The sequence below is a fragment of the Microtus pennsylvanicus genome, chromosome 7, assembly GCF_037038515.1.
Source record: "Microtus pennsylvanicus isolate mMicPen1 chromosome 7, mMicPen1.hap1, whole genome shotgun sequence".
NCBI classification, from domain to species: Eukaryota; Metazoa; Chordata; class Mammalia; order Rodentia; family Cricetidae; genus Microtus; species Microtus pennsylvanicus.
Genome location: NC_134585.1, coordinates 35,240,836 through 35,267,366, shown reverse-complemented (window position 1 = coordinate 35,267,366; position 26,531 = coordinate 35,240,836). Strand labels below are relative to the sequence as shown.

Genomic DNA, 26,531 nt, shown 5'->3' with positions numbered 1-26,531 from the left:
AGGCCTTAGGATCTTGGGTCTTGCTCAGGCCTGTTCCCATTCTGGGGAGTGTATTCTACACATTTTCTTTTTAAATGAATGTACACTTTCACTATTTCTATTCTGTGCCTTGTCTGATTCATTGTTCGAGACACAAAGAACCTAGAAACAACATAATGAGATACACAAGGAACTATCATTCAAAAAGTATGATAGTTTTGTTTTGTTGTTTGAAAACAGAATCTCGTGAATTTCCAGACTGGCCTGGAGCTCACGGTGTAGCCAAGGATGACTGTGGACCTCTTCATCTTACCGCATTTCCCTAGTGTTACCATCACCATGTTATATACACCAGTTGTGTATCACCATGCTCTCTTTCTCTTTTTTTCTTAATTTCTTTGTTTTCTCGAGACAGGGTTTCTCTGTAGCTTTGGAATCTGTCCTGGAACTAGCTCTTCTAGACCAGTCTGGTCTCGAATTCACGGAGATCCACCTGCCTCTGCCTCCCGAGTGCTGGGATTAAAGGCGTGTGCCACCATTGCCAGGCCACCATTCCCTCTTTATGAGCTAGCTTTTTGTTTGTTTTTGTTTTTGAGACAGTGGCTTTGTACCCCAGGCTGGCCCAAACTTGTGATCCTCTTGACTCAGCCTTCCCAGTTCTGGGATTATAGTCCTGTATTAACACACCCGGATCCTTCTTCATTTATTTCTTTAATAGTTATATTTTATATTCTAAGCTATAACAATCCTATGTAACTTATTGCGGAGACTTCCAGCTTTGCTCCTTGGTTGCTATTTCAGTTTGGACAGCTCCATTTCCCAGTTTTGTTGAGCACGCAAGTCCTCTTTTCTGGCTCCGGGATGTTCCAGGTTCAGCTTGCCCTTGGTTTTGGCTGCCACGCACTTATCCACGAAGCTCTGTGTTTAGAGGCCAAGATTAGGATACTTAGAACCGCCTTTGAGCTGGTATCTAAGCTCCTGTTAAGTGCTTCAGGCTCTTAACCCTTCAGGCTCCAGCCCGCACGCCGGCGGGCACTTGCCTGCCGCGCATGCGCGCGAGGCAGTGACGCAGGCCCTGGTCTTGCGCGCTCAGCCAAGAGTAGAAGAAGCCAGCGACGACCTTGCTTTTTCAGCCTGATTCCTGCTTAGCGGCCTGATCTTTCGCAGGTGACTGTGCCCGCGGTACTGCGCTCGCGTGCGACCCTTTTCCGGACCTCCCCTGTCGGCGTACCCCAGCCGGCTGTGCTCCACGCCCACCCGGGGTAACCCGCTTTGCTACAACCCCCCCCTCCAAGCTTGTCTCTGGGGGACGCCAACCTTGCTGGCCGCGCCCACTTCCTCAGCCTCAAGTCCTCTCTTCTTCGGCGACCCCTCTCAGCCCCCGTTCCTTCTCCCGTCTCCGAAGCTTCCCCTTGTTCTTGCTCTCTTCCCTTTCTCTATTCTAACCTTCCCTCTTCCAAAAAGTCGCCTTCCTTATTGTAAGCGCCCTCCCCCAGCTCCTGCCTCCCCTCCAGTGTCCTTATCCTGATTGTACTACCTCAGCCACTGCCTCCTCTTTACATCCCAAAGTGTCCAGAATCTTGCTTGTTTTCCCTCCATCTCTTACCTCCTTCCCCTTCCCCCATCCTTATTGTATCTCCCTCCCCTTCCTGTCTCTTTCCGTGTTCCCCATCCTGGTTGTATTCCCCCCTTCCAAGTCTCCGTTGCTTCCCCCTTCCTCGTTCATTGTCTACGTCCTGATGATCTGTGTCTTTCTTGCATAGCCTCTCTTAATGATTTTGCCTAGCCTAGCACCCCTCCCTCTTTTCCTGGGTCCCTGCGGGCTTCCCCAGTGTTTCCCACCATAATCTTATCCTTCCCTGTCCCACGTCTGGTCCAGTCTCGTGCCCCTCCCCTTACCCCAAGGGACCTTTCAGGGTTCCCCAAAGACCCACAACCTGATTGTATCCTCTCCAACTGAGCGCATCCCTTCCCCAGTGTTCCCTATCCTAATGGTATCTTCCGTAGAGCCGCTTAGTCCTAACATTCCTCCCCCCTTCTCCACCATGGCGGGTGAGATGGGGGGGGGGCGCTCTGCTGAGGATGGGACCTCTCTGGCCCCTTTTAATAATTCCTGTGGCCGCGCAAGGGACCGCCGCTGCCTCACGAAGACCCTTGGATTATCCTCGGGTCACCGTCGAGCAGCTCTGGTGGGCCCTCCCGTTCCCTGCGCTTTCATGGTCTGTGGTCTTAGACCGTCTTTAGTTTTAGGAGTTTGATTGTACAAGTGTTTGTACAGCTAGATCTAGACCTTGGGAGGTCAGACATTTTTATTTGGGGTAAGCAGAAATTGTTCGTTGTAGCTCTCAGTTCATAAAGGAGTGGAATAATCCCCAGTGTTTTAGAGTAGGTGGAGAGGTCACAGAGTTTAGAGACTGCCTGGCTGATTCAGAACACACTGATCAATTCCTTCCAAGAAGCCGTGTGTGTGTGTGTGTGTGTGTGTGTGTGTGTGTGTGTGTTCTATTTTACTAAAATAGGAACGCTTTTCTCTTGTGATCTCAGAGGCAACCAGTCCAGGAAGTGACTTGTCCCACTTTACAGGAAATGGTAGGTTGGCAACTGGGATTTATTGCCTGCTTTCTTAGGGTGATGAGTGTTTGCTGAAGGAATCATTGACCAAACATGGCTGTGTGTCCTCCAGCCTGTGCTGTGGGCTTGCCTCTCGAGTGAAGAAGGGCAGGTAACTGGGAGTGCTGCTGCAGGCTTCTTCCTTAGGGTGTTTGGAGTGTTTCCTGGGCCCAGGACTCTGGGTGGTCAGTGGGCTATGGTTAAGACAGGAGGCTTGGGAAGGGACCCTCTAGCCAGGCAGGTGCTTGTCTGGGTTTCTCTAGTGTCTGTGATGTTTATTTTGAGTGTGAAAGATTTCCCACGGATCTTCCTCAGGACAGACATCAAAATTCTCTTAGGGTGTTTTCCTGTCAGACACACAGTAGGTGTTTGGTAACTTAAGGGTGTTAGCTCTCCTTTGTAAGTAATTTCTCTGATAATAAAGACTGAGTATATGAAGTCAATCTCTCTCACTCTCTCACCATGTCTGTCTCTCTGTCTGTCTGTCTGCCCCAACCCCTTTCTATTCTCTTATTTCTCTGTCTCTGGAAACTGAGCCTGTAAGCTGTGGTTTTGGCAGAGAGCCAGTGATCTGAGAGGTTTATACCCTGAACACCTTCTAATGAGTCAGCTGCAGCCAGCAGGTGATATAGCCCGGGGCGGGGGGGGGGCAGGACAGACAAGCAGTCCGCCATTCCAGACACAGTCTCGGGCTCTCTGGTCAGGAGGTCAGCCTAGTCCCTGAAGTTTATGGCGTCTGTGCATTCCTCCTTCTTGTCTGCTCTTCTCCATTACAGTCTCCGTTTAACTGGGTTTAGGCATTCCTAAAGATGCTGAGTCCTGTGTTCCTCCCTGTGCCACCTGGGTCAGGGGTTAACTCAGAACAGCCAACCATGAACAGATTCCTTTCAACAACACATGTTACACACGTGTCCTTAAAATATAGAGGTTAAAAGTGCTCTTATATGCCCTTCCTGCCCCTTGTCATTCCCTATTGTTAGTAATAAGTCATATCTGTGAATACTGTATCATATGGTGGTGGACTCCTGCTGCTGTGCGCTTAGGTAATGCTTAATATGGCTTCATTCCTGTAAGGAACTTTCCAGCATAAAGCTGTATATACCATTTGCAACATAAGCAGTTAGGCTGGGGAGATGGGTAAAGAAAAAGTTTCCCTGAGGCCTGCAGGGCTCAGGAGCTAGGAGGCAAGAAGACCAGGGCAGAGCTGAAGAAACTCCCCAAGTGTTTTGTTTTTATCTGAGAGACAGTGTTATGAACCCTCTTAATCTTTTGTGAAATAGAAAGCTTTTGTTTTTTTGCGCATCCTATAAAAACAGCACAGCCTTTGATGGATTTGTTCCATCCCCTGTCCTGTCAGAGCGGCCACACGGAAGTGTGCTCCTGTAGCACTAGCTGGAGATGGGGTGAGTGGGTGGATGGGAGGCAGGTTCTCCTTAACTCCTGAAAACTTGCTGTGCTTTTAGCTCGGATTCATATGTGGCTTCTTTCTTTTTTCCAGCCTTTCTTCTGCATTAGTGGATGCCAAAGAAAATAAAGAATTACTTGATTAGTGTCAGCAACTACCCAAAACTACATAGTACAAACTGAGAGAGGAAAGATGTTATTAGGTTGTATTTCTTGAACAACCCAGGACCATCTGCTCAGGGATAGCCACACCCACCGTGGTCTGGGCCCTCTCACACCAATTATTCATTGAGAAGATGCCCTACTGACTTGCCTCTAGGCAATCTGTTGGTGACTTTTTCTCACTTGAGGCCCCTCTTCCCAGGTAACTCTAGTTTGTGTCAAGTTGGCAGAACAAAAACAATATACACCAAAACAACAACAGAAACAAACTTGATGAATCTACCTACTTTATTTTCTAATAATTCTCATTGCTTTCAAATTGGAGGGAGGAATTTTAGTGACTGTATTATAGCAAATGAAAGTCAGGAAACACTATTATGATCATATATTTTTAAGATTCATAAAGACTAATGTTTCTAAGCATAGACTGTGGACCCAGAAGACTTGTGTTCAAATCCCATCTTAATTTGTCACATTGGGCAGCTAATTTTGTTTGCTTTTTCATCTGTAAAATGAAAATAGACCATTTACTTGACAAGACTATGGAAAACATGGCTGAAATAACATACAAGTGTTTGCCATGGTGCCTGACAGAAAAAACTCAATGCAAGGTAGCTATTTAGCAGCAAGTTAAAAATACCAGGAGAGTCAGTTTCAAAGATTAATACTGACTGTCAACTTGACAAGATCTCGCATCATTTAGGAGACAGAACTCTGAGTTAGCCTGGGAGGGTGTTTCTAGATTGGGTTAATGGTGGTGGAAAATCCACTCTAAATGTGGATGCCCCCCCCCCCAACCATGGGCTGTGGTTCTGGACTGAGTAAAAAGACACTGAGCTGAGCATCAGCATCCACCTGTTTGATTCCTGATGACGGATGCCGTGTGACCAGATGCTGCATGTCCCCACTGCTATGACTTCCCTGTCACGATGGACTCTATCCCCTCAGCCTGTAATCTGAAATAAACCCTTCCCTCCTTAAATCGCTCTTGTCTGTTATCTTGTTACGGCGATGAGAGTAATAGCTAATATACTTCACCCTGGCGGTGGGGAGAGTACTCCCAGGATAAATGACCCAACCAGTCTCTGAAAGGACAGAAATGCTTCTCTTTCTTTGCTTGGCATGCTGAGTGCCACATGCTCTGTAGTTTACCCCTGCGTGTCACTATTATGTGTTATAGATGCCATGATATGTCCTATTACAGGATCCATACATAAGTTGAGACTCGCCAGGAGCCCATAGTTAAGAGACTTTCGAATATTAGGGAGAGTTGATTTTTAGAGAGACTTTGAATATTTTAAGAAACTTTGGACTTTTAATTTGTTGAATTTTTAGTAACAATGGGACTTTAAAAAATTTAAATGTTTTATATTGTGCGGTTGGCATTAACACGAGACTTTGGGGATAAACAAAAAAGGAAGGGTTATTGTTTCATAGTGTTATATTTGTGTGTCAAGTTGGTTTGGTTTTTGTCAGCTTGTCACAAGTTAGAGTTACCTGGGAAGAGGAACCTCAACTGAGAAAATGCCATTAGAGTCTAAGTAACCGGAAGGGAATTTTCTTACTTAATGATTGATGTGGGTGGTACTGGGCAGGCAGTCCTGGGTTGTATGAGGCAGCAGACCAGCAGGCCACCAAGGAGCAAGATGATAAGCATCATTTGTTTCTCCATTGTCTCTGCCCTGGTTTCTGCCCTGAGTTCCTGTTTTGGTTGAGAAGTAAGTGAAGGCCATTAGTAAAGGTACAGTCTCGGTCTCAGTAAAAGTGCCGGGATGGAAGGAACCACAAAATTGAAGCTTGGCATCATGTGGCAAGGTCAGAGTCCCTGAAGAAACTTCTTCCTTCCTTTGATGATAGAATATGGTGTGGAACACTGAGCAAAATAACCCTTTCCTCCCCAAGTTTTTGCGGTCGTGGTGCTTTATCAGAACACTAGAAACCCTGAGACAGTCTATGTGAAGGTAGTTTTGATGTGTCAGTGTTAAACCTAGCTCTGGCCTCAAGGGGAATGTGGTGGTTTGTTCGTAGACAAATGTGAGTGACGACCATGGCCCCAGGATATGGATTCATTTTCCCTGGGTCTCAAGTGCCCATTTTCACTCTTTTAAGCTGCCCTTTTGATATAGTATCTACTTCTATTTCTGTCTGTCTGTCTGTCTGTCTTTGTAACAGTTTCTCACTGCATAGCCCTGGCTGGCCTGGAATTCACTATGTAGATAACGCAGTCCTCAAGCTTCTAGAGATCCACCTGCCTCTAGGCCCTAGAACCCTAGGATTAAAGGCACATACCACCAAGCCCAACTAGTTTGAGGAGCTTAAACAACAGCAGCCAAGCATGCCTGAGTGACAGTGTCGATGAATTCAGAGGAGGGCATAGGATCCCCTGGAACTGAAGTTGGACGTGGTTGTGAGCCAGCTGCTGTTGCTGCTGGGAACTGAACTCTGCAAGAGCAGTGTGTGCTGTCGACTGACTGCTGTGCTTGCCTTCTCTCTCGTCTGCTTGCGGTACCGCCCTCCAGCCCCCAAGGAGCTTTGAAAAATTCTTTGAGGAAACTAGAATCATCTTGTTCTGGAAAATATCTCATGCGTTTCCTTTGCTCTTTCTCTGTGGTTTGTTTTCAAAATCACCTAAACAGGCGATTTATTTATTATTCTGAAGGTTGAGCCCAGAGCCCTCCTCTATGCCATGCTATGCTGTGGCTGGGTTGTAACCTTAGTTCCTAGCAGATTTTTTTTTCCTCTTAAAATGTTTATCTAAGCTGGGCAGTGGCGGGACACACCTTTAACCCCAGCGCTCCGGAGGCACATACATGTTATACATAAAAACCAGATTACAACTGGAGGGAGTCGCTTCTCTCCTCCCCACCACTTTAGGTCCTGGGGATGGGGATTGAACTCAAGTCATCAAGCTTGGCTGCAGAGTTCCTTAATCATCTCTCTAGCCCCTCCTTTTTCTTTCTGAGAGAAAGATACCACCACCACCACCTCGTCTTCCTCTTTTTCCCCTCCCCTCCCTCTCTGATTTCTTTCCTCCGTCCCTTTCTTGCTCTGCTTTCAGCTTCCCCCTTTTTTCTGGTGCTGAGGGGTGGCACCCAAGGCACACAGGTTCCATTCAAGTGCTGTGCCACTGAGCTGTAGCCCAGGCCTATTGCCTTTTTGCTTGTGGTTATTTTAACCCAGAGCTCTGAATGTTCTTGATTTTAGAACATTCTGTTTTTGACTTTTGGGATACAGTGTGTGCTATTTCGTTGACAGTGATGCTGCTGTGTTTTTATGGGGAGAGCCTGGGCCTTGGCAGCACTAACAAGCCAGACAACCACTGATCCCTACCAGACCAATCAGACAGACAAGTGATAATGAAAAAGCCGCACACCCCTTTCCACCATGTCTGCCTTTCAGGGTCTGATACGAGGTTAAGATTTATTTATTTTTCTATTTATTTACCTATGTTTCCCATGTAGGGTTGTTTTGTGTACGTCTGTATTACATGTATATAGTGCCTTCAGAAGCCAGAAGGTGTTGGGTGCCCTGTGATTGGATGTGTTGTGAGCCCCCATGTGGGTGTTGAGAGTTGAACCTGGGCCCTGCGGAGCCATCTGTCCAGCCCCAAGGTTTAGGTTAAAATAGAAGGTTAGGAAGTATACGTAACTAAGTAGTTCTGGAAGGAGTGCATCACTGGCTCGTTATTGGTTGACTGTCTCTCCTGTAAGGTGGTCTCACAAGTTGCCAGAGCTGAGTGACGTCTTTTTCCAGGAGACTTGGCTCCCCTCTGGTGGTACTAGGCTTCTGCCTTTCCCTCCCAGCACTCGATGAGTGGTTCTATAGCATGAATGCTTACCTAGAAAGTAAATGAAGCAAACACATCATTCTTAGTTAGTCTTTATGGTGTCTAGGATGAGACTGGGAACACATTTGGTGCTCTGAGATAATTTACTGATTTCAATCAGTAACTGTTGGAAATTTTATTGGGAGAATGTTCATGCTGTTAGTCACTGGGAACCTAATTCAAGCCAGTTTAAAATGCAAACCTCCCCTTTGGCTTAGCAGAAAGCCCTGGATTAGGGTGATGTCTTCTGAACCTGTCTGCTCTTTCTCCTGCAGCTGACGGGATGGCGTTTGTGAAGAGCGGATGGTTGCTGCGGCAGAGTGAGTAGACGCTTGAGTCTGCTGAAGCAGATCATGTTTGTAAACAGTCACACCTGGTCAGCGCTGTTGTCTTGCATCTCCTCTGGGAATTCTTGGAGCTCCGTGAACTGTTTGTGGAAATCCAGAGTTGATAGGAACTGGAAAGTGCGCAAGTCCCCGCTCCTTTCCCTTTCCCTTCCTCAGTCGTGCTCTTTGTTATTAAGGGCCGACTTGAGGCTGCTGAGTCTGACCACGCCTGGGCTCCCTGCCTCTGGCCTCTGTGTGTGGGATAGCCTGTCCTCTGTGGGGCCTCAGAAGGATCAGTAGGGAGACGTGTCTTGGTGGGCCACTGGCCTTCTGTTTCCAGAGGAAACTCTGTTCTTTGGGCTCGAGGTCCAGTCTCCTAGATCTGGCAGCTGTGGATGTGTTCTTCCATCCAGCTGCTCTCCTAGGCTGCCACTCTGACCTGCTGTCAGGCAGGGAGAGCCAGTTACCCCTTCCCAGACCTGGAGCAGTGCTGTGTTCCCCAGGTCTGCGGGTAGCCTTAGCCTACACAAGGTGAATAGAATAATGCCGATTGACTGATATTTCAGAGGGTGGCCTCAGTCCCAGAGGGCTGCCTTCTCTTGAGTTTTGTGCCCCCAACCTCCTGTGAATGGGGGACATGGGCCTCTTTGCTCAGACCCAAGGAAAAGTCTTTTGCCAGTTCTTTGGCTGGCCTCTGGTTTTCTCCTTAAACATCACCATGCTCTTGGAAGGTGAGCCTTTTTTTTTAAAGTTATTATTATCATTCTTACATGTTCTTCCCATCCATGATGGAATGTTGAAAGGCCCAGTCTTGGGTGGGCCTTGTGCAGGTATGCACAGCTGCTGTGTTCATGAGTACAATGGCTGTGTTGTTTACTGTCACAGCCTGGGAGGCCAGCTCCCAGGACTGCACCCAGGGTTGCGAAAAGAATGCCTCTCAGAGCACTGAGTAACTTAAAAATATTTCTTCTCTGTCTTTGGGCTAGACTTTTCTTTCTGAGGGTAAAGAGAGAAACACATGCTTTCTGATGGTAGCTTAAGAAAAAAAAGGAACAAACACAAGCTTTCCTGATGGTAACCACCTTACTTCATCTTGAATAATCTCTCTTTCCAGACAGTCTCTCTACACAGTTACATCTCTTTACATACAATTACATATCTCTCTTTACATACACATGTCTCTCTCCTGCACAGCCATACATCTCTCCACGCAGTTACAACTCTTTACACAGCTCACATATGCTTCCTTTACATGCATCTCTCCTGCAAACCTTCTACCCACTCAGCTGCATCTCTTCCCGCTTCTCTGACACCACCTCTCTCCCCATCACACAGCTCCCCTCATAGCCAAAGCTTCTGGACAAATATGAATCACGTCTTCAGGGTCACGTAGCTCTTCTTGAATAAACAACAAGAAACTGAACCATACTGCTGACACAGTTTCTCTCAGTCTAGGAAGCTTGTGCTGTCCGGCCAGTGAGCAAAGTAAGCACATAGCTGTAAGTGGTCAGGGTTCCCAGGCAGGAAGTGACATTGAAATTCAGGACTTAAACACTAAACAGTTAATTGACTGAACTTGTGGTTGGGGAGTGCGTGCAGAAAGTTCATTGCTGAGAGAGTTATGTCTACTAAAGTTGCTTCGTGCGCTGACCATGAATCAGCAATAAATACCTGGGAAATTGACCTTGTATTTTCATCTCTAGGGGCAACCAGTTTGCTTTCAATTTGCTATAAAGTCTAAAATTAGTTGTCTTTGTGACTGAGAGTACTATACTTTTCTATGTCAGTCTGAGTAATGAATAATATTCTAGTATTATTTCTATTCATCAGAATTATAAAGCAAAAATCATCTTCTTGACCATCCATACCTATATGTGTGCCAGCAGATGGAACATTTTCAAGAGATAAACATGCAAGCAGTAGAAAAAATACCCATAGCTGTTTTTAGTGGCATATGAGAAAAATGATAGAGAGTCATTTACATTCAGGGACCCCATGACCTTTCCAAGTGGGGCTCCCCATCAGAGAATTATTCATCTGGTGGGTCAGCCTGTTGGATACTGGTTGTCACCTGCTGTATCTTCTCAGTGTCTGTCAGTATCCAAATGGCAGTGTTCCACAGATCTCTTCTCCATCCTTTGGCATTTACATGTACCCTGTCAGCTCTTCCTTGACATTCCCATAGAGGGGTGCAGTCTCAATTTCTTGTTTATTTCACTACTTGTGCTTTGCTTAGTAGCCTTCCTGTGCTTGCACTGCTTTTTTTTTTAAGATTTATTTATTTATTTATTATGTATACAGTGTTCTGTCTGCATGTATGCCTGCAGGTCAGAAGAGGGTGCCAGATCTCATTACAGATGGTTGTGAGCCACCATGTGGGTGCTTGGAATTGAACTCAGGACCTCTGGAAGAGCAGCCAGTGCTCTTAACCGCTGAGCCATTTATCCAGCCCCCTGTGCTTGCACTGTTAAAGTGGGAGTGGCAAGGCCGTGCCTGTGTCTGTCAGTTTTCTGTGGGTGGCCAGTTTCCGCCACACCTTTATTGTTTTAGCTCAAAGATGACTTTCCCTATCCCTCTACCCCTCAGGTACTATTCTGAAGCGCTGGAAGAAGAATTGGTTTGACCTGTGGTCTGACGGTCACCTGATCTACTATGATGACCAGACTCGGCAGAGTGTAGAGGATAAGGTGCATATGCCGGTGGACTGCATCAATATCCGCATGGGACATGAGTGTCGGGGTAAGCAGTGCGCGGAACTGCCATGCCTTCTTTCCTGACAGCCTGCTGCCAGTATCAAACTGGGCGCTGGCCGGGCAACCATAGTGTGGCTTGGGCACACACATCATCAGCACCATGATAGATGGACCCCCCCCCCATTGGAGTTAGGCCTTGCCTGCTTCTCTTCATCTTTGGAGAAGGGCCAGATTGCTAGTAACGCCAGGAAAGGTGGTACGCTCTTAAGTCATGCTGGTTTTCTGATGTAGACACTGCATATATGTGGTAGTCTACTCAGTTTCTTGAAACCATGCTGAAGTACATTGGTGCGGGGCTCAGTCATCCTTCCTTTATGCTCACTTTACGGGGAACAAATGGCGTCTTCCTTGCCAGCTAGCTAGATTGTTTCTCTCTTGCTCCTTAGTTAGGCCCCTGGTTTTCCCCACGTAGTGATGCACCATCTTGTTCTTCACTTCCGTGGGTTGTTATCTCTAAGAATGAGTGAGGAGGGAAAGAAAAACAAAAACAAAAAGACAAGCTGCGGCGTGGTCCTTCATTCTGCTTGTTTCTCCTAGACATCCAGCCTCCAGATGGGAAGCCCAGAGACTGTCTGCTGCAGATCGTCTGCCGAGACGGCAAAACCATCAGTCTCTGTGCCGAGAGCACAGACGATTGCCTGTGAGTTTTGATTTCATTATGAGATTCTTTAATTGACAGTATTTTCTGCTCTGATTTCCACTTGTCAGGAAGGGAAAAGAATGGGAGTAGAGTTTCCCTCCAGGCTGAGACCGAAGGAGAGAAAAAACGGCAGGGGCCTTCCTTGGGTCTGATTTCTTTCTTGGGTTTGTATGTCTGTGTGTGTGTACATGCGTATGCATGGCTGTGTGTATATGGAAAGACACACGTGTGCCATGGCCAGGGTGGAGGTCAGAAGACAATATCAGTATGGATCCTCATTTGTCACATTGTTTTTGAGATGGCCTTGTTGGGTTTTCATTTTCCTGTGAACTCCCTGAGAGTCTCCTGTCTCTCCTCATTTCTCTGTAGGAGTGCTGAGTTATGCATCTTAATGTTACACATCTGGATTTTTTTTATGAGTTCTGGGGATTCAAACTCAGGTCCCTGTACTCTCAAGGGCAATGAGTCCCCTTTATTCTAAGTTCTTTCTCTCTTAATCAAGCAGTGTTGTGGTTTGCATAAGAATGGCCACCATAAGCTCCCGTATTTGAACGCTCAGCCATCAGGGAGTGGCACTGTTTGAAAATGATTAGGAGGTGTGGCCTTGTTGAAAGTGCAGCACTGGGGGTGAGCTTCAAGCTTTCAAAAACCCTGCCTAGCCCAGAGTCTCCCTGCCTGTGGATCCGGATGAGGCTCTCTGGTACTCCCCAGTGCTGTTTGCATGCTGCCATGCTTCCCTGCCGTGATGATAATGGACTAAACCTCTGAAACTATAAGCAAGCCCCCAATTAAGTACTTTTTTTTTAAAAAAAAAAATAATAGTTGCCATCGTCATGGTATCTCTTCGCAACAATAGAACGGTAGCACACGCAGGATCCCAGAGTGAATGGCAAAACCTGTCAGCAGCCACTTTGTGCTTTTTATTGATAGACTCACACTGGTCTTATGTGTGTACAAGAGATGGGGTGGGGGGGGGGACTGATTGATAATGTAGCCCTGGCTGGCTTAGAACTCTCTTTATAGACCTCACACTCAACAGAGATCCATTTACCTCTGTTTCCCTATTGTTGGTATTAAAGGTATGTGCCACAATGCCTGGATAAACTTTCTTTGGATCTATTTTTAAATTTTTACTAAAATTAAAATGTGTGTGTGTGTTTGTGTGCGTGTGTTCCGACCCTTCGTTGTTGCATAGCCTTCTCCTGCTGGATCTGCACCACGTCAGTCATGTTGGACTGAGGACCTTAAAGTTTGACCCCATTTTCATTTGATTTCATGTGTAAAGACCCTATGTCCTGGTGCATCACACCCATTGGTACTAGGACCATGAATTGAGCGTGTCTTTTGAAGGCATGTAATTCAATCCCCTACAGAGACCTCTGAGGAAAGATGGGGAAATAAACGTGGGTTGTCTTCTCCAACTGTCGAGTGAAGCGAAAGCTTTTATTTATTTACCATCTGTTTATACGATGGATACGTTCTCTGGCTGAGCCCTTCATTAGGGTTCATCCTCTAGAAATATTTGCAGGAGCTACAAGGGAAGCAGGGCATGCTGGGGTACATCTGCCATCCCAGCACTTGGGAGGTAGGGGTGGAAGGATCACGAGTTCACAAACAGAACTGGGGCACCAAGGTAACAGAGAGCAAGCATTCTTTTGGTTGGTAAAAGTGTTGCAGGCATGCTGGCTGGTTTTATGACGGCTTGACACACGCCTGCCACATGCCTGACACCGGAGGGGAGGGAGGCTCCCTTGAGAAGGGCAACAGTCTCCATGGTCTCTGTCTCAGTTCCTGTCTCCAGGTTCCTGCCCTGTTTGAGTTTTGCCCTGCCTATTTTTGATGCTGAACTCTTTATGGAAATGAACCCTTTCCTCCCCAAGTTGCTTTTGGTCGTGGACTTTCATCACAGCGATAGTAACTCTAACCGAGACAATTGAAATCGCTTCATATCATGGAACGTGGAATAGTTATTAAAAATGAATTAGAGGCTAAGTGTGTTGGCATACAGCCGAATGGCCGTACTCTGCAGGCTGAGATGGGAGGATATTGAATTTGGAGTCAGCCTGGGTTACACAGTAGGTTTCGAGCCAGTGCTGGCTGCTGATGAGAAGGTTTACAGCACATTTTACAGGTATTAAAGGGAAGAAAATATTAAACGTAAAATCTAAAGTATATTATGTTTAAACAGTATAGACTATAAACCGGTTCTTTAAATATACATCTTTTCTTAGTTCATGTCTTGAGAAAAAGATGATTTGGTGGGTCTTGGGGTAAGGCCTGAAGTTTTGTTCTGTTTATTCTGATGTGGTTGGGGTGGTAGAAGGCAAGGTCTTCATCTACAGCACAGGTTTGCCTCCAGCTCATGGTAGCCATGGTGTTTAAGTCTCCCAAGTGCTGGGATTACAGGCTACAGGTCTCTCTTTAATCAAGCCTTTCCAGGACTACTGATGCTAGCCGGATTTAAGAATCACTGGAATGTTGGGTTTGTTTTGTTTTCTCTTTTCTCCAGGGCTTGGAAGTTTACACTGCAGGATTCCAGAACGAACACAGTAAGTTGCCCGTGGTGGTTCCTGTCCTGTTTGCACATCCTGGTTCTGTGTAGCAAACTGGAGAATGGGAGGTGGAGAGAAGGAAGTGGAAGAGAGAGGGGGGCAGTCTCCTGACCATGCACTGCTCCTGGAGCTGGACAGAGCAGGGTGGCTCTTGCTGACAGTGCTCATGCCAGATTACGGTAGGAGGTCCCTGTTGAGATCTGAATATGAGACATCCCCCATAGACTCACTTGTTTGAACACTTGTTTCCCAGATGGTGGAGCAGTGTGGGAAAGTTACAGAACCTTAGGATGTGGAGCCAGTGGGGGTCCCTGGGGCGGGCCTTGAGCCTGTCTTGACTTCCTATTCAGTACTGATCCAGGATACACTGTGAGCAGCTGCCCCCTGCCTGCTGCTGTGCCCTCCCGACCGAGATGGACTGTCTCCCTCTAGAACTGTAATCCAGAACTAACTCTCCCTCCCCTGGATTGTTCTCATTTGGTTATTTTGTCGGAGTAATGAGACAGTAGCTAAGACTACACCCTCCTCCCCAGGGGTGTCAGTCCCAGTGATTCCTGCTGTCCGTCACCTTTCACCGGGTTTGCATCACCTTGAATTCTGCTGTATCTTCAAGTAAAGCTTCAAAAAGAACCACGGTGACCACTTTATCCATAAGATTGCAGCCTCTTAAGAAACCAAAACCTTCTTGTTTTTGTCCCTAATTTTATTTCTCACCTTAGGAGATACAGAAACCATAAACCCTGTTGTAACCCCGGCAGAACCTTTGTGGTCAACGTGTTCATTCTTAGATGGGGCTCTACTTTTTTGCAGTATCTTTGTAGGGAGAAAAGGGTAAAGTAGATTGGGCTTACAGAAGAATTTGTGCAGGTGGAAATGAAGTCAAAACCCCAGTCCTCTGCTCCTCTCAGCCAGATCCTGTTCCTCCAAGCTCACTCCAGACTCCAGTTGTCTATCTTTCATGCACAGCCCCTGCTCATGAAATTAGTATTGACGACTGTATTAGAATTAATATAGTCAGCAAAATCCCACCCAGCACAATTCTTTGTGTGGATTTTTAAAAAGAGCTACTGTTTTTCCTTTTCCCCTGGAGCGTAGTTCTTGAATTACAGAAAGAGCATGCTCCGGGAGCCCTTCAGATGTGATCCAATGGAGAGAGGTGACTCTTGGTCTAAGCGTTGGGCAACGGTGCAGCCTCTAGCATCTTCCCAGGCCAGGAGTATTTGCTCCACTCTGACTGGAGGGCTGAGCCAGAACCCTCCAACTTGCTGCTACACTCAGAGGGTGTTGTAGTGAGGCTGGAGGCCCCCCCTGGATCAGCAGGAGAGGCCCGTCCTTCTCAGAGAGCTGAGGCCTGTTGATCTTTCGTTTGCTGAGTAAATGTCCTAGCCCCCTTGTCTCACACAGGCGTACGTTGGCTCGACAATCCTGTCTGAAGAGACTGCCGTGGCCGCTTCACCGCCCGCCTATGCTGCCTATGCTGCGCCAACCCCTGAGGTAGGGAGCAGATCTGAGTAGAGATCGGGCAAGTGGGGAAAGCTGGGGCTCTGTTGCTCTGCCATTTCTGTTTGTCTTTTCTTTTGTTTTTTGGTTGTGGTTTTATTCTTAATCTTGAGTCAGTATCGGGAAGTTAGAAATACACTTAGAATCTTTCCTGGTTATCACAGAATATCCCTCATCCTCTTTACTTCAGTGAAACAGCAACTATTGAGCTAGTGGTGTAGCTCGGTTGATAGAGCGTTTGTCTCACAAACTGGAGGCCCCGGTTCAGTCCCCAGCACCGCATAAACTGGGGGTGGCAACACCTGGACTCTCGGCGCTTGGGTGATGAAGGTGGAACACTCAGGAGATCTAGGTCATTCTTGGACTCTCAGAGCTTGGGTGATGGAGGTGGAACACTCAGGAGATCTAGGTTATTCTTGGCTGTAGAGGAGGTCAGCTTAAGCTAGAGATTCTGCCTCAAAAGAAACAAAAAAGTCTAGTGTTTATATATATATATTTTCATGTTTAGATATTTTGTTCGTAAAGGTTTATTTTTCTTTTTCTTTATGTGAGTGATGGAGATTAAGCTCAAGGCTTCACACATGCTAGGCCAGTTCTTTTCCACTGAGCTACCTCACCCACGGTTTATAGATTTATTTATTAATTAAAGGATATATATATATATATATATGTATATTTATGTATGTATCTGATATGTGTTTATTTGTGTGTTGGATTGGTCAGGCTGTGGGAGTCAGTTCTTACCTCACACCATGTGGATCCTAGGACTTGAACTCATGTTCGCAGGCTTTGGTGGCAGGTGCTTTTACCTGCCGATGCCATATAACTAATTACTTGACTTCTTTTTTTCTCCCCCTAAGTATTTATTTTATTTAATTATGTGCATGTGTGTCTGTGGATGCAATGTGCACATAAGTGCAGGTGCCCCCAGAGGCCAGAGGCATCATGTCCTCCAGAGCCAGAGTTATAGGTGGTTGTGAGCCTCCTGATGTAGATGCTGAGAGCTGAACTCTGCACCTTTGGTGGTAGGAGTAGGGTCTCCTGCAGGTGGTTTGTATGTGTTTGCTTAGCGTGGAAGAGTGAGCTACTGTCTGCAAATATTGCCTCTTGCTAGGCCATCCCTTCTTTGCTTCTTTGGGCAGAGAAAACGCACATCTTCTGAGGTCTTTTTTGTCTATACTCATTGGGATTTCTGAGTTAATAGCTTCTCCATTATCCAATCTAGACATGCCATAGTATGCCTGTAGAGGTCAGCAGACACCCATGTATGTATGTATGTATATATGTATGTATGCATGCATGTATGTTAATTAAAATAAAATCACATCATTGTTCTCCCTTCATTCCTCCCCCCAATACTTCCCAAGTGTGCCACCCCTCTCCATCCCCACACACCCCTGCTCCTGGTCAGAGAGTGAGTTTTAGGACTTGTTCATTCCTTCCATGATGTGAGTTTCAGGATGGGATGCATGTCACCGGGCCAGGTGACAAGTCCCTTTACCCACTGAGCCATATCACCAGCCCCTCAAAACCCTCAAAATTGTATTTCTCACAGGGCTTTCTCTTTTTTTCAGGTCTATGGCTATGGTCCATACAGTGGCGCATACCCAGCAGGAACTCAAGTTGTCTATGCTGCCAACGGGCAGGCATACGCTGTGCCATACCAGTACCCATATGCAGGTAACTTGTGCTGCCTGCTGCTCCTGGTCTCTGCCTACGGTGGGGGGCAGGGGGGATTCCTATGTTTCAGTTTGAAGTTAAATGAACTTCTCTTTCTCCTGGAGACCCCAGATGAGTCTGCCACTCTGACTTTTGCTTATTTTTTTTCTTTAATAGTCTTCGAGGTGCTAGAGTAATTTTAATTTTAAAAAATTCCATTTTATTTATTTTGTGCGCATGTGCCGTATTTGTGTGTGTGGATGACTGTGTGTCACAGTTCATGAGGGGACGTCAGAGGACAGCCTCGGGTGGCAGCACATACTGTCGCATAAAGTACGACTAGAAACGCGTCAGTGTGTTCATACGTAGTTGTGGTCGTTGGAATGCCATGTCCCCGATATTCTTGGACATTCAAATACTTGATCCTCAGGTGGTGGCAATGTTTGGGGAGGCTGAGGGGTGTGGCCCTGCTAGGGGAGGTGCATCACGGAGGGCAAACTTTGAGGTTTCGAAAGCCTTGAACCGTTTCCAGACAGCTCTTAGTTTCCGGCTTATGGTTTGAGATGTGTGCTCTCGGCTGCCGTGCCTGGTGCTTGCTGCCACAGGTCCTTCTTATGGTGATGAGCTCTTGTCCCTCTGGAACTGCAAGGCCTAAATATCCCCCTCCTTCTGTAAGTAGTCGTGGTCATGGTGTTTTATGACAGCAATATAAAGGTAGTGAAGGCAGAAGCTGGGACCAAGGAATGGGCTATTGTTGTGATAGACCTTACCATTTCGGGTTTTTTTTTTTTTTTGAAGATTGTGGAAGACTTTGGGACTTGGCCTAGAAAAGTGGCTGAATGTTGTAAGCAGAGCAGAATGGGCCCTCCTTGTAGGCTCTTGGGAGGCAGCAGTGCTGAGAGCAATGTGAACTGTGGAGGTCCAGCTAGAGGTTTTAGAGAGGATCAATATCAGAAACTGGTCTAGAGACCATTCTTGTGATAGTTTGGCAAAAAAAAAAAAAAAATGTCGCTGCTTTCTCCCTTTGTCCTATGAACCTGCCTGAGGCCCAGTTAAAAGTAATGGACTAATTTCTTTGCCAGCTAATATTTCACAGCCTTCTGAAATACTGACTGCATCACATGGTTATTAGTGATCACGCTTACACAAGTGTAAAAGAGCAAGCAGAGCAGAAAGAAATATAAAATGTAGTTTCAAAAGGAAAAGAGCACCAGGAAATTTAATGCCGCGACCAAGGCTTGTGTTGAAAGAGATGAGGAGGCCAGGCCAGCACTGGGATAAAGGGAAGGGTGCCTTAAGGCAGGACTCCACCTAGCTGGGAAGAGGCAAACAAAAACTATCGCAGCCGTGATTCTAGGAAGCTAGATTCCATCTCAAGTTGACCGTCAAACCTGGTAGCATCGTCCTCACGGTGCTGGCTTCATAGTCATGACGAAGACAACACGGCCACGTTAAGAAAGACTTGGTGATTTTGTCTGTATAGTACATGGGTCACCTCAGGATGTTAGGCAGAGCTGACTTCAGCTTTACTCTCAAAGGTGCTTGTAGAAAGTGGCAGGGATAGGGTTGGGGGATGGTTCAGTGGGTAGGCACTTTCTACCAAGCCTGGCAACTTGAGTTCAGTTCCTAAGATGCACACAGCTGAAGAAGAGAACCGACTCCCCCAGGTTGTTCTTTGACCCCCATGTGTGCTCTGTGGTGCATGCCTAATTCCCACAAATAAGTAAATAGACTAATTTTTTTTTTTAAAGTGACAGACTTTCATTTGGGCTTCTAGAATGAGCCTGCGAGAAACTCACTTGCAGTTTCTGTGTTTTCTTTATTGGTGAGAAGAGTTCTCCCCCAGCTCTCCCCCCCCCTTTTAAAAATTAAATTATTTTAAATTGTCTGTATGTGTGTGGATAACGTGCACATGGCCAAGTAGGCCAGAGGTTTCAAGCTCCCCAGCGTTGGAGTTGTAGGCAGTTGTGAACTGATGGACCTGAATACTAGTACTAGAAACCAAACTCGGGTCTTCTGCTCTTAAGGACCGAGGCTTCTCTCCAAATCCACCTCCTCAGCCAACTCTCTGAGTTGTCTCTACAGATATTTAGCTTTTACCAGGCATAATTCAGACAGTTCAAGCTTGTTGACAGCGCTTTGGCATTAGGCTTCCTGGTGACTCACTGCAAGGCAGAGTCAGGAACTGGTGAGTTCACTGGTGGCTTAGGCGGCTTTCCACGCTCATCTCCTGGAGCTTCTTTAATGTCACATTCCGTAGATCTTTAACTGTTAATGTGGGTGAGTCTGTCTTTTGTTAGTGGGCCATGCTGATGTATATTTGAGCGGTAAGGCTGTTAGTACTGCTGGAGGAGGAAGTAGAAGGCAGAGGCGGAAGCAGAGAAGGAAATGGGGTGAGGGGCAGAGGTGGGTGGGGTGGCGGGGCAGAGGAAGTGGAGGAGGAGACACAGAATGGATGGACGGCCGTGGCACCGTGAGAGGCCGCGTAGCTCAGAATTCTCAAGGTGACAGCACATTTGTAGCTTCGTGTGGCACATCTTAGCAATGTGGACAAGGAGATTTTCCCCAGACACTCTGCTGGTTTTCTTGGAGTTTGCACAATTCATTCTGCAAAGTCCTCCAAGAGCATGACATTCTTGGTTGTAGAGGAAGGACGTGAAGATGGTGTCTTCCTGTACCCCTGGCTCCTGGGCTGAGCAGTTCAGGCACCATGCCACAATCTTTGCCCTCTGTGATTACATCTTTGATGTTGCGACCTTTGAAGTTCCCAGATGTCCCTGGTGGGTTTCTCCTTTAGTGTGTATCTGTGAAGGAGTGCCTGCTGGGGCTGGTGTACCTAACTCACACTGTGAATGAGAAGCTTCTGTTTAATCTTTTAGTTTAGGCATGGCTGTAATCTAAAAGTCCATAACAGAGTCAGGGCAGTGGCCTCTTAAAAACAATGAAATCCTCAGGAGAGACGTGTCCTGACATTAGATGGTGAATAACTGGTGTTGTTGTCATAAGCCCCCATGGGGCTAGGACTGCAGGTGTGAGCCACCATGCTTGGCACCGCGCTTGGCGGCTGACTCACCTTCTGTCAGGCTTTGCCCTGCCTCTCCCACATTCTTCTCATTTGTCTGTCATCCCAGCAAGCATGGTGCAGAGGGCTACCATGGAAACCAGAGGCAAACCTCTGTAGCTTTATCGTCTACGATTGGGCCCTGTTTATCAGTGCTCTCATCTTCGTACCGTTAAGGGGTTTGGCCCTGGCAAGCAGAGAACCCTGTTCTGTCAGTAAGTTCTTAGAGAGTGGTGTGTATAAGGTTTCAGGTCCTCTAGTGCCTCTGTTCCAGAGGCCACACCCCTGCGGCTCTCTCCCCAGGACTGAAAAGCAGCCTGTGCTGTAACCTCGCAGTTCTTCCAGACAGTTGCTTGCTTTCCCCAGGCAGCTTCAAGCCTGCCTCCACGCAAAATCCAAGGCCACTTTGAGTTCTGGCTCACCCTTATCCTTGCCTTTGTGGCTAGGTCACATCGTATCCCTCCCCGCCCCCCAAGAAACTCCCTTTGTTTCCCCAGAACTGAAAGGAACTGAAGGCATTCTCCCCAGCGGTCATGGTGCTATGTTTATCTTAGTTACTTTTCTGTTGCTGTGATGAAACTCCATGACCCAGGCAGCTTATAGAAGAGTTTGTTGAGCCTTATGGTTTCAGAAGGTGAATCCGTGGCTATCATGGAAGAGTATAGGTACACGTGGTCCTGGAGCATTAGCTGAGAGCTTGCTTCCTTATCTGAAAGAGAGAGAGAGAGAGAGAGAGAGAGAGAGAGAGAGAGAGAGAGAGAGAGAGAGAGAGAGAGAGAGAGAGAGAACACTAACTGGGAATGTCATGGGTGTTTAAACTCTCAAGTCCTATCCCCAGTGACATCTCCTCCAGCAAGGCCATACTTCCTAATCCTTCCAGAGCAGCTCAGCCAACTTGGGATCATATTCATATTGATATAGAAGTAACTTGAAGAATTGATGTTGGCTGGATGGTGGTGGCGTGTGGCTTTAATCAGTATTCAGGAGGCAGAGGCAGGCTGATCTCTGTGAGTTCAAGGTCAGCCCGGTCTACAAAGCAAGTTCCAATACAGCTAGGGCTGTTATGCAGAGAAACCCTATCTTGAACCCCCCCCCCCAAAAAAAAGGTGTTGAAGATACAAAGAATATATGAATAGACATAAAGTCACACAAAGTAGAATGTAACCAAGGGAGTACTACCTCTGCAATGCCCCAAGATCTGTAGTATGCTAACCAGGCCTGTTTCCTATTGTTCTTTTTCATTGTAGATCTGCGTAAGAGTGATCACTAATAACTGTGTGATTTAGTCAGTAATAGGCTGTCTTAAAATCACCTTCTCTAATGAGATTAGTCTAAAACTCCTCAATTTAACCTCAGGAAGATTCTTAAGACAGAGGTAGAAAGTAGCCACGTTCTTTTCCAAAATACCACAAGCATAGTCTCTAGTTTAGTTGCTAATGTTGTTCCCTTCCGAAACCTCTTGAGCTTTCATGGCCTACATTTTCTCAGCACTGCTGTGTTCTAAGTGTCTACTAAAATGACTCATTCAGCCCTACTTCCAGCGTTCAACTGCTTTCCTTGTCCAATGTCCCAAAGTCTTACACAATACTCCAAACGTGGACACTTTTGGTCAGACCTGTGACAGTAATAGCCCATTCCCGGATACCACTTCTGTCTTAGTTACTTTTCTATTGCTCTGATGAAATACCTTGACCAAGGAATATAAAACTTATAGAAGAGTTTACTGGGGCTTATAGTTTCAGAGGGTGAGTCATGACCAACATAGAAGGGGACAGGCAGGCATGGTGCTGGAGCAGTAGCTGAGAACCTACATCCTTATCCACACATAGGAGGCAGAGAGACAGAGCTAATTGGGAATGGTGTGGGCTTTTGAAATCTCAAATCCCAGTCCTGGCGACACATCTGCTCCAACAAGGTCACACCTTCTAATTCTTCCCAAACAGTTGAGCCAACTGGCGGCCATTCTCGTCTCAACCACCACCTTCCCCTAATAAGGTTCTTATGAAGGATGATCAGCTTCATCTCTACAAGCATGTACCGTCCTTTTGCCTTTTAGATAGGTTCTCACTAGGCAGCCTAGATAGGTTCTCACTAGGCAGCCCTGGCTGGGCTGAAACTCGCTGTGTAGTCCAGGCTGGCTTTGAACTCACAGATATCCTCCTCTCTCTGCCTCCCACACGGTAGGATTAAAGATGTGCACCACCATGCCAGGCCTCATGTACCATCTTTTAAAATACGGTTTTTATTTATTTTAAATATTTATTTATTTATTTATTTATTTATTTATTTATTTATTTATTTATTTATTTATTATGTATACAGTATTCTGTCTATGTATATGCCTGAAGGCCAGAAGAGGGCACCAACCCCCATTACAGATGGTTGTGAGCCACCATGTGGTTGCTGGGAATTGAACTCAGGACCTTTGGAAGAGCAGGCAATGCTCTTAACCTCTGAGCCATCTCTCCATCCCCTAAAATACAGTTTTTAGATTTATTTATTTACCATGTGTGAGTGTTTGGGCTGTGTGTGTGTGTGTGTATCAGGGGCATGCCTGATGTTTACAGAGATCAGAAGAGGGCATTGGATCCCCTGAAGCTGTAGTTATAGATGTTTATGAGGTACCATGGGGATGCCAGGTCCTCTGCAAGAGCAGCAAGTGTTCTTAATCACTAAGCCATGTCTCCAGACCATAATTTATCTCATATATATGTGAGTCTTCATATATAACAGTGTCTTCCTCAGCATATATGTGATGGGTCTTGGGGAGATTTGGATTGAACTCACTGGAACCACCTGTTAACACATTAGTGAACACACTGGTCACATGGAGAGTAGACACAGTGTTTGTGTAAACTGGTCACGTGGAGAGTAGACAACAGTGTTTGTGTTAAGGGCTCCATATAGCCAGACTTTCTTTGGACCACTTATTATTAATTATGAAATTATTATTATTAATTACGAAAACTTGGTCATAACTTAGGTTCGCTCCTTACTAGCTCTTAAAACTCGAATTAACTCTGCACTCTGCTATGTGGCTTGCTACCTCTCTTCAGTTCAGTCCCTCTGCATCTTGCTCACAAATCTCTGCTTCTCAGAATGCCCCCCCCCCCACCATGCAGTAGTTCCTCTCGCTCCCCAGGAGTCCTGCCTATCCTCTCCTGCCTAGCTATTGGCCATTCAGCTCTCTGCTATCCAATCAGAAGGTGCCTTGGGCAGGTGAGGAAGGACAGGTACGTCTTCCCACAGTGTGATCAGCTATCCCTCAACTTCGCCATCTTTTCCATGAATGTTGCATTTCCAGGTGACATCTTAAAGATCTCTTCTTCTCTTCTTTTATAGGAGGAGTTTATGGACAACAGCCTGCCAATCAAGTCATCATCCGCGAGCGGTACCGAGACAGTGACAGCGATCTGGCCCTGGGCATGCTTGCTGGGGCCGCCACAGGCATGGCCCTGGGCTCTCTGTTCTGGGTCTTCTAGAGCCTTCAAGGTCTTCTGTGCATCGCTTCTGTTAGTCCTGTGTGCAATAATTGATCTGCAGGGCATTTCTGTTTGTGACAAGTGTCTTTTGTAATAATTTAAATAGTTCTTTTGGAGGTGGTAATCTGATGATTGTGACTGACCTGCATGGGGACCACAGAGACGACCTTGAAGTGTACTATAAGCGGGAATCTGAGTTCTTTGGGGTACTGGCTTGCACCAAGTCTTTCTTAGGGAGCTCTCGGATGGCCTTATGTAAACACACCCATTTAAATGGGCATTTTCTGCTCAGTTAGGTCCGGTACTTAATCAAGGGATGATTTTCCCCGCTATGCCAATAATAACGCTGATGGAGGAGGATATGAATGAGTGTGGTAAAAATTCAGCTTCTTTAACTGTGAAATTTCACTCTAGACCTGGCCGCATATTACCGTAGAGCTGTGGGCTGGTGGCCCCTCAGGGCGGCGTGTGAGAAGCCTATGATCTACCCTCGGTAGCTCCCAGGCACCTGCCAGATTGACTGCTTAGGATGGAGAGGGACACTCGCTCCCTTTATAACTTATGCTCCAGGAATCTGTCCAGTTTTATTCACTTGTTATTCTTCTGTTTGCTTTTCCCGGGAATAATTGGAAATCGTCTCAAGTTAGGACTTGATTTGAGCCTCGGAATTTGGGGACGTTTACCTTTAAACCCTGCTGAATGAAGAATAGTGAGTGGCAAGTGGGCGGAGAGAGGCTGGCATCTGCCCAGTGATGTGTTGCCAGTGTTTTGCTTTAGGTTTGTTGGTTGCCAGCTCGGTGTGTCTGGAGCCTATTTTTCTACTTGCAGAGGAAGTATATGAGGGGAAGGAGGGAGAGCCTTAGTTCTGTTGTACCTGTGTCAGACCCGGGGCCCAAGCTGCCCAGGGCACTCTTAAACTCCTTGAGAGGCGTGTCCTGAGCAGTGGTAGGGCCCTATGGCTGTCCAGAGTGTGGGGATGAACCAGAGCTGGGTGGGGACGACTCAGGTTCCTAGGGAGACATGAGATTGGGTCGAGTCTCAGGGGTTTGTTTTAATCCATGTTAGTGGGGATCCAGTCCCTCCCGTTTTCATGCCTGACCCACTCATACTAGAAAAGCCTACAACTAGAAAGTGCCCACATGTGTGATGCTCTGGGAAGCCCACAGTCCTATTTTCTGGGGGGAAATGTATTTCTAATATTAGAAAATACATGTTGTACACATTTAAATCTTCTGTTCATGTCGTAAAGCTTCTAAGTCCAGCTTTGTGACCAGCGTGCTGTAAACCGTGTCCTTTCACAAAGGGGGGCAACACTGTGAAGGCCCTGTCCTCTACTCACACAGCCCCCTTTCTCCAGAGTGTGCCCAGCCCAGCATGTGTGTGCTGCCTTGCTACACTGCTTGGCAGCTTTCTCTTGGTCAGTTCAGTCTTGAACGTATCTCCATGTGAGACAGTTGCCAAGTAGATGCGATGGTGTGCCCGTGGTGTTTTTCTGCCTACTCCTAGGGGACTTGTTGACACGGCACTGCCCAGTTCTGGCTGAAATTTGCTTCTCTGTCGTCTCTGGTAGAGGGCTTTGTGGCAACATGGTTCTGATGGTTTATAGTGTCATCTTGATGAATGTAATGTTGATTTCACATCCCGTGTTGTAAGAGTGGCTTTCTCACAATGTTATCATTCTTAAACTCCATGCTTTACTTACAAAACATTAAAATCAGTTTTCAGTGTCGCATAGGGACATTAATTTTGAACGTAGTTACTGGGGTTCCTAGAACCAGAGAGTGTTGAATCATGCCCCTGAAGTGCTATTGAAACAGAACTGTCTCCTACTGTTCCCTGGGTGTGCCTTGCCTAGACCTTGGCCCCAGTGGAACCAGCTTTAACAGGCAGCCATAGCTGAGCCTGATAGTATCTTGCCACCAGTTGCTTGATTCTGGAATGAAATACATTCTGGATATGAAGAATGGACTCAGGCATTTCATTTCCTCGGCTCCTATCCTCGTAGATGCTGTCCCTTTGATTGCATCAGCCATGTTATTTGGCTCCTCAGTCAGTCATGGGGTTCATGAGTTGGCGGGAGCCATATGTTCAGGGTTGAGGAGCGTTTCAGGTCCATGGACTTTTACCTCAAGACCCAAGGCTGGAAGAGGTTGGCTGCCGACATACGCATGACTGATTTCATTGCGCTCTTAGTTCCTTGAGTTAACAACTTTCCATGTGAAAGATGGAAGCCGAGGGCCATGTCTCAGATCATCACTTGTCAAGAAGGCCCGGCTTCGCATATGTTAGGTCATGAGTGCCCACAGTAGCTCGTGGAGCAGAGGAAGTTCCTGCGGTGGAGACAGGATGATCCAGACTTATTTTCAAATGTGTTGTTGCTCCTATGTAACCTTTCATTTTGCCTTCTAGTCTGTGTAGATGAAAGGCAGAGGACACAGGCAATCTTCTTGTGATTGCTTTTGCGTTTCTGTTACTCTGCTGTGTCTACAGAGCCCGTTTCCTCCCCCCACCCGTGTGCACAGCGTGTGTATGTTTGTAAGTGAACTTGTTAAAATATTAAATGATCATTAAACTTAA

The 26,531-nt window shown here is 46.6% G+C and overlaps 1 protein-coding gene across 3 annotated transcripts; it reads left to right on the top strand.

Moving 5' to 3' along the window:
• Window positions 1-848: 848 nt before the first annotated feature.
• Plekhb2 (pleckstrin homology domain containing B2) lies at window positions 849-26,531 on the top strand. 3 transcript variants are annotated; one of them, XM_075980483.1, is made up of 8 exons: window positions 849-1,146; window positions 8,257-8,301; window positions 10,894-11,046; window positions 11,598-11,700; window positions 14,210-14,249; window positions 15,657-15,746; window positions 17,327-17,432; window positions 23,815-26,531. In XM_075980483.1, the coding sequence occupies exons 2-8, from the start codon at window positions 8,265-8,267 to the stop codon at window positions 23,952-23,954; spliced, it is 669 nt and encodes a 222-aa protein (XP_075836598.1). In that variant the 5' UTR covers window positions 849-1,146; window positions 8,257-8,264; the 3' UTR covers window positions 23,955-26,531. The 3 variants fall into 3 exon arrangements, with proteins under 3 accessions (XP_075836598.1, XP_075836599.1, XP_075836600.1); XM_075980484.1 differs by having other exon boundaries at window positions 1,086-1,241; XM_075980485.1 differs by lacking the exon at window positions 849-1,146 and adding an exon at window positions 2,625-2,701.

Excerpts from the sequence above, each read along its gene's own strand:
- Plekhb2 (XM_075980483.1), top strand. The coding sequence starts at position 8,265 with ATGGCGTTTGTGAAGAGCGGATGGTTGCTGCGGCAGA. Across the intron at positions 8,302-10,893 it reads CGGATGGTTGCTGCGGCAGA|GTACTATTCTGAAGCGCTGG; the intron begins GTGAGTAGACGC and ends TCTACCCCTCAG. Across the intron at positions 14,250-15,656 it reads AGGATTCCAGAACGAACACA|GCGTACGTTGGCTCGACAAT; the intron begins GTAAGTTGCCCG and ends TGTCTCACACAG.